This window comes from Cephus cinctus, unplaced genomic scaffold (genome assembly GCF_000341935.2).
Source record: "Cephus cinctus unplaced genomic scaffold, Ccin1 Ccin1_scaffold0171, whole genome shotgun sequence".
In the NCBI taxonomy this organism is placed as follows: domain Eukaryota; kingdom Metazoa; phylum Arthropoda; class Insecta; order Hymenoptera; family Cephidae; genus Cephus; species Cephus cinctus.
Window position 1 is genome coordinate 237,332 of NW_014332895.1, and position 11,692 is coordinate 249,023.

General features: G+C 39.6%; 2 protein-coding genes across 18 annotated transcripts in view; one reads left to right on the forward strand and one right to left on the reverse strand.

The window, feature by feature from the left end:
• Window positions 1-11,692, forward strand: part of LOC107264454 (heterogeneous nuclear ribonucleoprotein K) — a 64,170-nt gene that overhangs the window by 42,812 nt on the left and 9,666 nt on the right. The gene's annotated exons all lie outside the window — the stretch shown is intronic.
• Window positions 7,360-11,692, reverse strand: part of LOC107264462 (cytochrome b5-like) — a 6,530-nt gene continuing 2,197 nt past the window's right edge. For 2 of the 3 annotated variants that reach the window (XM_015732717.2, XM_015732715.2), the window contains exon 2: window positions 7,360-10,585. In XM_015732717.2, the coding sequence (XP_015588203.1) occupies window positions 10,183-10,578 (396 nt within the window). In that variant the 5' untranslated portion in view covers window positions 10,579-10,585 and the 3' untranslated portion in view covers window positions 7,360-10,182. Of the gene's footprint in view, window positions 10,586-11,666 lie in introns of all 3 variants that reach the window. The other variant, XM_015732714.2, reaches the window with a different exon arrangement.

Below are 11,692 nucleotides of genomic sequence, written 5' to 3' on the forward strand. Positions count from 1 at the left end.
GGGGGGGGGGGGAGTGTTTTTTAGCTATAAACTGGAGGATGGTTTTCATGATTGGTAGTACATGGATTGTCGAAGAGGGGAATGGGTTTTATTAAGAGCTTGTAAAAGCGGACTTGCGGTAGCACAATAATTGGTAGTTCTTTAGATAACGTCTAGCGCCGTCTGGCGGAGGTTGAAGTAATTAAAACGTTAGAATGATGCAAAGCAAGAATGGACTCATTATTGAGAATTTTTTTATTTTTATTTTAATTGAACGCTGTTTCAGTCGCTTCCAGGTGGGAATAAAGTCCTTTATTTTGTTTGCCTAACAATCAGCTAACTCTATTAACTCCGCATATCTATTATTTTGCACCATTTCAAAATATGTAACTTGGTCAAGTACGCTCGTGTTACGTTTCATATACCGAAGACAAAAGTGTCCCCAACCTAAAAAAAACTTACGACCAATCGGCGACATCCAACTATTACGGAACGTGTTACGATTTATCCACTGGTTACAAGACTCATCCACCCAATTACTGTCTAGTCCTTTGTTCCCCTTTAAAATTGTTATTGCCTTTTTGCGTTCAACCGACTTTGCAACCATCCAAATTGCTGTTTCGGTATTGCCTAACGAGTAATAAGGATTTATTTTTTTTTTTCAACGAAATATTTACAAAATTCACCGTTTACGAGATTCACGCAAAACATGAAAAATTGTTGTGTCACGCTTTTGGTCAGATAAAAAGAAAAACATTTTTCACGTCATTTTTTAGGGGCAAAAAAATTCGTTAACCCTGACGTGGCAACTCCTGGCGAACGTGGTACTGCCACTCCGTGACATCGCCGAAAGCATTTTATTTTCGATTCAGTCGCTTTATACAAGGGGGTCAAGGGTCAACACACGTCTATCCCTTATCGATCGACTCTACGTCTTATTTTCCAGTAGAGGTTCTCTGGGGTCCTACTATTATTATTATTATTGTTCTTGTTGTTCAGGCTCCTCTCTTTGTACAGGATTCGTTATGTACAGGGTGTCTCTCGCATTGAATTGTCAATATCGTAACTGTATGCACAGTTTTAATAATTTTGAGATCTCCGCCCTCTCCGAATACACTGTACTCTCGCAAAGAGCCATCTTCGCATTAGTTTTCGTGAAAATGAGTCACTTGTATCTTATTCGTTCTTCCGCCATATACGGGGTGTACAAATAAAAAAACTACCTCCTCTTTACGTAAGGCCACAGTCGATTGAATACAATCTAGACAAAAATGCATAATGAAATATCATCCGTCACAACTTGGAGTATTTGCGGGTGGGGGGTGCATTTTGACATAATCTACGCCTAATTTCACAAACTGCATTACGGGGATGCATTTAATTTTGGTATAAATATTTTTTCGATTTCAATGCTTCGAGAAGTACGTCCTTTGGTTTTTCGTATCTACGTACTTGCACCAATATCAGTGCCCGTTTCACGTGTCACACTTGAACTCTTCTGCGAAGAGGATCAAGAGAAAGAGAAAGAAGAAGAATAAAAGAATTAAAATTCATTCCTTACTCGGAACACTGATAAGCATTACCTATTGACCTTCTTGAGAATATTTTACGTCACACCATATACAGGAACTATGACAGGATATTTATTGATTTTCATTAATACAAAAATTAGTCTCTTTCAAAGGGGTGGTTATTTTTTTTTTTTTAATTTTTAAACTTCACGCCAAAAGCAAGTTTCCTCTTGTTCAATTGTTCCTGAAGGTATCAAGGAAGGTCTGTGAGTTTCCTGCAACTGAACCTAACCTCACTTTATCCACGTCAACAGATTGACGAGATCCAGTTCTGTCAAGTGGGTCGTAGGATTTTAACCTAAACCTAATCCAAAATCCCTGACACTCGACCGTAATTCCAGTATATTTGTGTGCGTGTTTGTATACATATATAGTTACATAAAATTTTTAACCTCTCCGTTCGCCTATAAACCAATGACGCACTCTTAGGTAATAGGTTGTCGACCAGCATCCGCACCCTCCAGCCCACGAGTTCTCCCACCCATTCACCATACCTCCCACGGATCCATTTCTGCATAGTTGCTGCTCAAGCGTTTTCAGTTTCTGATAAAAATGATTTTTGAATTTTTATTTAATAAAAATATTTTTTGTCTCTCACACTCACCCTTAACAGCTGCGTGTACCTCGTGTACGCCAACGACTATTTCTAGCACTTTCTACGGTTTTAGCCCCCATTATCATTATTATGTTCCATGGAAAATTAGATACCCGTGTAATCTGGCGCTATCGTGCGTGTTCACTGTACTTTTTGCTGCAATGTCCCTTGTCAACCCCCACCCCGCCCACCACCCACTCTCTTTACCCTTAGCCACCGGCTTTTCGTGCCTTGAGTATTATGCCTGGCGTTTCTGTCTGCTGTTGTGTTCCTATGCCATCTAAATAGCATGGTACAACACGCACGTGTTCCAATGAAGCGCATGACACGTCACGCGTCACGTGTCACGCGTCACGAGGGCACAAGGGACAGTGCGTAAGGGTTGCACGTATCGCCGCCCCGTTCAGTCGTTGAATAATTTTTGTCTCTCAATTACGTTCCTTTATTAATTTTTGTTTTTCCTTCAAACTTGCGTTTAGTAAAAAATTGAACTTTGAAATAATTATCCTCGGATCTTCGTGAACCCTTGCTTCTACGTCATTATCCCTAATTAACGTTAGCGTCGCGTGTTTTGACGTTTACGAAGAATTTCATCGGGTAAATAATTTCTTATTGATTTTGTATTCCTTATTCCCTCAGTCCCCGTTATTCCTCCCCCTCGCCTCTCACGCGCGCCCTCTTCTTCGACGCAGTAGAGTCACTTGACTAACCAAGTCTATAATTGTTTTGTATATTTGCGAATACGCCACTACGAACGATGGTCTTTGTTGTCATTTGCGTTATAATTGTAACTAATTACGTATTTGTACGTGTCATTTTTTTTTTCCTCACGACTGATTACAATGGAAATCAATCGATTAGTCCCTTTGACGCTTTGCTAATGTTATATCGTTACTTGGCGTAGTCGCGAAATAATCGCGAGAATTTTGGCTTTTGTTACTTGGGTTTTGTATGCTTCTTTTTTGTTTTTCTTTTTCGCCTTTGTCCGTTATACCCAGGTATCTCGCTAATTTGAAATTTGCATGCGGCACGCGCTCTGATGGCGCTCGCCCGGATATTAAGATAGTGCAACCGATACGCTCTTAGATTGTCGCTCGCTATCGTACAGTTTTTTTGTTCCTGTAGTTGGTAGTAATGGCTGTTGATCGTGACTGGTTGTGGGAGAATATTTTTTTGGAATTTTCAAAATCTTATCCTTTACGATTTTATAATTATAAGCAGCCAACCCGGTCGATGTACTTGACTGGTTACGGTTAAATTTTATTTCAGTCACCCGGTACGTATACGCTGCCCGTTAACGTAATACGTACACGCGACATGCGCTCACGCAAGGGGTTAGTGATATTAAAAGAGAAGTATATATCGAGGAATAAAGCCTCCCCGAATCCTTTGTTATATTATCATTGGCACGAATGTTGTTTCCTGTGCTCTGCAAAGTGTTTGTTCGTAGCTGTTGCGCGGGCGCGTTTAAGACGTTGCTCGAATTTCCTCTAGATTAGCTTTTTCTCGAGAACTCTAAGAAACTCTGAGTAGTCGACGAAGAGAATATATTATAATATTGTATTTTAAAAAATGTATAGATCAAACTGAACTTTTTGGGTCTATTTGCACAAGGCTCAATGAGTAAGAGATCGACCGAGTCGTGAATTCATGAAAAACTTTAGTACGCGTTTTCTCCCGCTAGATGTCACTGGCGTCTCGCTTACCCGATGAAGCTAGGTTAGGTTAGGGACACTGGGTTTCCCACGTTTCCTGGAAAAAAAAATGCTTTATCGTTTCCATTTGGACACGCGAGGTCACTCAGCGGGCATTAGGGGGGCGGGGAGGGATATGGAAATGTCGATGGTAACCCGAAGGGCTGTGTCCTCCTCCTCTTTGCGTTCCTCCTTCTGTGGGTATCCCAACCTAACCTCCACCTACGACATGTGTTGCTAAGGGGACTTTGCCTCGACAGCACGCAAGCCGAACAGGTGCTCCAAACCACCAGGTAACGGACGATTTACAACAGCTGCCACGCCAGGTGTACAAACCGGCAGTGAAGAGATGCGGCGAACCTTAAATTTTTAAGCAGCCATTTTTGTTATCCCTTGTAATATCCCTACCATCTTTCGTATCGTAGCCATCTTCTAGGTTTTTTTTTTCTTCTATAGAATATATAATATGTAAAAAGTAATAATAGGCTTCTTGAGTTTTCGTTGTTAAACAAAAATTACCATTTTTTCCCCTATCTATGTACGCAAGTACACTATACTTTTTTACGTGATAGTATCGTCTCGTCTTTTTGGATAGACGAGGAAACTTTGTTTTGTCTAGAAAAATTCTTTTTTTATCTTTCAAATTGTTCGTTACTATCGATAGATGTATAGTCTTTTCATGTGTCTCTGTTGTAAAAATGTAACGATCTACATATATCCCGTATGCGGTAACTCTATAGCACGGTTGTCTTTCATAGTCGAAAATACTCAGGTACTGTAGTATGGGGCTTGAATTTTATGACGAAGTCGTAATAAAAGAAATTTCAAATTACCGTGCAAAGTGATGTGGAAACGATAACCCTCATCCCCCCCCCTCCCGTTCCTTGTTGTATCTACCGCAGGGAGGAATTGTTTGTCGAAGTTGCCAGGTACGGGGAGTTGAGGTTCAGTATCGTCGGACATGGTGGAGCATAAGGGGACGAACGCCCGGGGCCCTCAGGCTGTAAGTCAAAAGTGCCGCCGCGTCACGAAGACTCACGATCGGCGGCGAGAATTCTCGAAGTCCTCTCAGTCTCGTGCCGGACGTCACGGTGCGAGGTAGGGTTTTTTCTTCATTGGCACCGGGTTAGTGCATACGAAATTTTTCGTGATACAGTGACTTATTTTATTTTTTTAACATCCTCTACACCGAACTATTTTCTTTTTTATTTATAAAAAAATACACGACGCGTTAGATAATTCAAGCAGTGAACGTCAACGTTTTTTTACGACTCTTCGTAATCTCGTGCAATCCTTTTTGTGTTTGAATTTCGTACTTTTCATTTTCCTAGTCGATTGAAATACAACGGAGTGCGCTAGTATTCATGAAACTGCTCCTTGTACCGTTACTCTGTCCGTTTGCATTAATAAGGATTTTGACAATATCTTCGAATGTTTTGACTACGTCAAACAGTGGACGTCTGAGAGGTGAGTTGAACAATAAGACTATTGCTGCATAAGAAAGCAGCAGCAAAGCAATTGCTATGTTTGAATATAGCCATAGTAGTGGTAGATGGGTCTAAATTGCAATTAAAACTATTTTTCAAAAATATATCTTCGTTCCTCTTTCTCCATTTTTTATTCTTTTTTACACTCGTGGGTGGATTCACTTATTCTGCGGAAATTGTTTTTTCTAATATTGCTCTAGCCTCCTGTTCTTTCATCACGTCCGTGTTCCCACCCTTCCGGTACGGCGGAAGTCCTAGGATATGTATTATATATCTATTCGAAGCGTGGTAGTAATTATTGGTGGTAAAAACGGGCATCGAAAATCAGTCGTCAAAAGGGTGAAATTGTAGGATAATATCTATCTAGCTTTGTCTACCTGTCTACCCAATCACGCTGCTGAGTGAAATATCTCCGAAGGGAATGTAAAAAAATAGAGGGTGTAAGGACAACTGGATAAACTAGAGAATATTTTAAACTTAAACTATTTATTCTAGTAGCGGAACTCAGTGGGCGATTGGAGTATATATACGGACGGACGACTATACCTCCTTTTAGGGAATATTTACGAGCCTGATCAATGTTTGGGGAGGGCATATAAGATACGAAAGATTGCTCTCATGTAATATACTTTTGTAACAGAAATACTTATTAACGATAGAGGCAAGAAGCATGAAAAAGTTAAGAGATGGGAAAAGGCAGTTACAAAACGCGTAAACTCTGTCGGTAAAGCAGATTCCTTCGGGTATACCCATTTCACTCGGTAATAGAAGCAAGTTACCTCTATTTCTATTTAAAGGTTAAAAACTGTTATGCCATCTCCACAAAAAAATAATTTAAACATTTCAAAGGTGCAACTTAAATTTGATGCGGATTATTGATTGTTCCTCTTACTGCGAGAAAATTCTGTTTGAATATCTGACATTCGATAATAACGGCCATTTTGGCAGCACCGTCGCGCATGGCTACCTGTTCCATGCCGAAGACGCGTCCCTGGAGGGACTCTTGTGGAGAAACTATTTATTGAAAAGCTTTTAGCAATATTGGTTTACCCCTCGCCCTTGTCCCTCGCCTCATCTCTCTCGCACAACTTCGCCGTCGAAAATCTCGTTTTAACTGTATCCGCGTTGACTTCCAAAACCTTTAAACTTTCGACGTCACTTTTTTTCTTTTGGAAAATTACCGTCAATATTCATACATTACTGATACGTATGGCGTCTGATGAGTTTTCTCCGTGAATAACCTATTACAACCTGAATATACACTTTGAAACAAGGAACCTGCTGCTCCACCGGGTGGCAGGATGTTACCAAGACGGCCTCTTCCACTCGCAATTTCCGTTCATTCGATGCCTATTTAGTAAACGAACCTTCCGGCTTCCGGTGGCGCGGCAGGCAGTAGAGCAGATAACTGGTCTGGTCTGGATATATCTCTTGAGAAAACTTTTGTAATTCTTTTCGTTTTTTCGTTTTTTTTTTTTTTTTTTTTCACCTCTGCCGCGTAAAGGGAGAGTGTACACTGTACACTGTGCAATTTCTGTATATGTAACGTGCATTCAGATTTATCCTGGTAATACGAAGTAGCGGGTATACAAAACTTCTTCTGTATCAGCTGGAAGTGCATAATATCTCTCGATTCGTATATTTTCAGACGCGATCGTAAACGGATCTTTACGTTAGCTCTATCTCATAGACATTATTTCCAGCTATTCCGTTGGGCGTAACGAGATCTGTGATTTCTAGAGTCTATAACCAATTTGCGATACTTGTGAGCTATTTTCAGACTGTTGAAATTTCCTTTATTGCCGCTTACGTGTCGCACGGTGACTTCACGCGAATACGTAGACGCTGCGGATTGCGGAAATATGCGGAGCGGAAGTTTGCGTTATTACATTGCGCAATCTATATATAAATAAATTCATTGGAGCTAATTTCGTTAGTCGTTCATAGATATTAATTTTGAAAGATCTTGAAAAATTGTTTTTGATATCTAAATTTTTGACATCTTTGACAAGGGGAAATTAAGAGGGCTAATGTGATTTATTATTCTATACTTTTATTTTACAGTAATTATTTGTTTTAACTATAGGGGCAGATCTTTCTATGTTCGTAAGTCGGTCGTGCATTATTCTTTAGGGATTAAAGTTGCTCAACGTTCATTTGTTTACCTTATTGGTACGATCCTGTTGCCTTATTCGTTCGCCCGTATTCGTAACTCGCTCTTAAGGTCACTAACATAGTCACTATTAGTTAAAAGTGACTGCGTTGAGTTGTTAGTGACCGTATTCAGAATTCGCTTTTAAGCCGCTTTTAGCTAGCTGTGCGCTATCAGGGAAGCAGCGTGTTGTGCGCATGCGCTTTTAACCGCGTTCGGGATCATTCGGAAAGACTCGGATATATTCGATTATGTCCGGGAGTATTCGGTGGCATTCGGAATACGCGAACTTCATACTTGGTGGAAAATGCAGCCATATTTGAAATTCGAAATACAAGAATTTCCCTTTCCTGAAGGCAAGCTATTAATATTCAATTAGTACGTTAAAATCGTATAAATGTAGTAAGTATACAACTGGTATAACTCTTATAAGACAGGCATCACATGAAAATGACAAAAATAAATGGTTGTAGATTGCCATGGAACGAAAGGAAAATTTCACCGTCGAAGAAAAAGCATTAGTCGTACAATTTGTAAGCGACAATCGTGATACACTAGAGACTAAAGCAAATAATGCTAGATTGCAAAAGAGTAAAAGAGACAAATGAATGAAACTAACAGAGAAAATGGCAGCGACTGAAATTAAGAGGGACTGGAAAGATATAAGAGGTCCATAGCAGCGGTGGAGACTCGCAGCTAAGAGAAAAGACTATTTCTTGCTATCGCAAGCGTGCGACTGGCTGAGGTTGAGGTCGTCCTGTCCTCTCAAAACTTTCCGGGCTCGATTTGACAGTCAGTGAAATTTGCCCGGATGATTTTCTGGAGGATGAAAATCCCCAAGACTTCGATAGCCTCTGAGCATTGAGCACGGCTGAAATGTTTATGGTTGACGTCACTTACGAAACGGATCACGTGTCTCTCGAAAAACTTGCGGATTTCATACTCTCTTTTCATGAATTTCGCAGACTTCGTCCAACTCGGCAATAGCCTCCATCTCGTCCATGATATTTGAGCGACCTGTCACTTTAAACATGCCCTTCCTGCCCACGTTTCCGAATAGGTCGCTGCTAGTCCCAAGATGGCGGCTAATAGCGCACTTTTAAATGCTTGAAAACGGTTCTGAATAGGCTTTTTCCCTGATAGCGCCGCTAACAGCTGTTAGTGACCTTAAGACTGACCATAAAAGCGCTTCTGAATACAGTTACCTCTAAACTCACTAACAAATAATTTAAGGGCTTACATCTACTTCGCGGCCAAAAAAAGGGTATTTTCGTGGATTTTTTGGAGGGAATAGGGTTGCAAGTTTTCACCTTTTTTTTTCATAGTAAAGAGTGTGATTTGAAGTATGTTTCACATTTTTTTTAATAAAAAATATTCGTAAATGTAAGAGATACAATAAATTTAGCAGACCACCGTTCAAAAAACGTCCTTCGCAGTGACCACTACTGCTCGGAAACAAATCATGTGAAATCAAAAAACCAAATAGATTTTGTTTTTCTATCGTATTATCTAGTTTTTTAATCGAAGGGTTCAATAAAATAATGAAAAATAAAATATTGAAAAAATGGTCACCGATCGAAAGTGATCGTCAAATTTCGGTGACAAAAACACTACATTTTTCTTGATATATAAAAAGTACGCATAAAAAAAACCTTCGATTAAGGACTGCTTTTTGATATACAAAAAATGTATGCGAATTTTCAAGTAGATCGGTCATGTCGTTTTTGAGTTATTGTGGTTACCGATTCTGAAAAAGTAATTCCGAGAAAAACGCTTTTATACGTAGATAAAATGTCATTTATTACCTCTAAATGTAACTCCCTCAATTTTGAACGGATCAACCTGAATATTTGAGAGAATATTCTTGATCGGCTATATCATAAGAATCCGTCGAAAACGGAAAATCGATTTCTTCGAGATGTTTTAAAAGATGCCTTTAAAAGCGCGCGCGCTCTTAGTGCGCGCCTAACTAAAAGCCAGTTCTGACTACGGGCTGCTGTGTCTCATTCAAGTTTGCTACTCTACTCGTCAGCGCCCAATTAGCATTGTGCTTCCTAGTACTTTTTGCCCCGTACAATTTAGTCGTCCTTGGACGATTTCTCGATTTTTAACTTTACCAACGTAATCAGTTTTTAAACAAATTTTTTTTATATTTGGACTTTTTCATAGTAAAGTAGTAATTTATTGACGTTCTTCGCGCTAACGACTTACGAATTTATTAGTGTCAACAATATTAATGCAGCTTTTATGTCGTATAAGTTAACATTAAGGCACGGATTACATATATACACATATATTTATATCTTTTTTGGCAATTTTCAAAAGCATATAAAGAGGTCAATAATTATCGATATAAACAGAATCGCGCATGGGCGTTTTTGAATTTAGTGTTGACGTCGGTCGTCCATTACCTTATAAAGCAAGAGGCGTAAGAAAGTGATGTAAAAGAAACCAAGGACATTACACTTGGACGAGTCTGAATATTTGTTGGGTCTCTGTTTATTTAAAAAAATGTCAGACTGACGTCCGTATAGACAAGCCGCGACATCAGTTGCAGTTTTAGGGAATTTATTTACGTTCCTTTCCGTAAGGCAATGCCCTCTCAAAGTGGAACTACTGATGTTACAGTCCGACTATATTATACGCAGTGCGTACTGCGCTAACGGGTGCACATGTACTAATGATATGTTCGATAAAATATTAATCAATTATATAAAAAGAGTGCTACAAGAATGACGACGAAGCCTCCGATGAGTAAATAAAATGGGAGGCCTGGACCATTGACGTATTTTTCCGGTACCTTCGAATCATAACCAGCTACCCAGCCCTGTTTCAGTGGTACGTTCGATTTCTCCTGCTCGACCAACTCGCCGATTTCATATTTCTTCATTAGCTCCAGTGCGTCTACCGAATGTCCAATGTCGTCGAAATCCTCGGTGGCGTCGGCACCCATGTGATTCTTGAGTATCTCTTCGCCACCAGGATGTTCATTGAGAAAGCTCGTGACATTGTAAACCTTGTCGTGTACAATGAAGATCGTCTCGTTGCTATTATCTGTCTTGGCTACCTCATCGCGTGTAAATAATTTCGTCTCGGGCATTGTTTATCTGAAAATTAATATTTATAAATCATTGAACAATATGAAACAATCCAATTTGACGTGTCAATTTTTTTTAAATCGTAAATTCACATTGTCAGTTTGTATTTATAAATTTTCGTTAAGCGCCTCTGGCGGCGACACGTGGAAGCTTGGTGGCGCCCTAGTGCTCCCGACGATAACATGTTTCTCTATCTTTCGCGTTAGTATAAAAAAGATTATTTGCTATGATAATTGTAAGATCTCACAGCGGCGGCATAATGTATTATCTAATTAACCGAGTAATAAAATAATTCCGACGCAAGATGACTTGCATTATAAAAGACGAGTGTGGCGATTAGATTAAGAAACGGTGCTTTCTCTTAAACGTTGCGTGAGATAAGGGAACAGGACATTTTGACCTCTGTCCTTGGCTTTTTCAATTCTTTAAAAAGCTAAATACTGCTCTATCTTTCACTTTGGCTTACTCGCATTCAAATTCGCATTTCGTAACGAACATTTGGTAACCGTGCGGTTCCCGCTATTCAATACCAAAATCGAGAATGGCGATAGACTGTTCTCTTTATTTATTTGCTACACTCTCTTCACTGATAGTGTCTCTCGTTATCAGCACTTTGAAAACGCTCTCAGAGTTAAAACCACAGCTGGATCCCCAATGACAGTAAATTTCATAGCAAATTCAAATTATCATCTAAAGAATGGATATAAAAACGTTCTTTCCTTGATTTATAAGCATGTATATTTCACTACGATAGTCACGTGGATGTTCTTAATAATAATTCAACACCCGTTGCACGTGGTTAGCTGCGCACTCTAGTGCAATTGCGTAATAATAATATTACAAGCGTAATGTCGCATCAGTCGAGACACACGAACGCATCGTGTCTCTTGTTAGTGCAAGAGTACATTCTCGTCATGCCACTACGTGTTTGAAAAATGTCAACAGATCAGGCAGTTACAAGAGAACACTTACGAGCAGATAGATAAAGAAAGAGGTAGTGGCTAAAAAAATGTAAAAAGTTCTATTTGCCAAACGAACCAGATAACGACTGACTGGTTGCTGACTCATTCAAAAAATCCCGCCTTCTTACCTTTTATTTAAATGATGGGGGGGGGG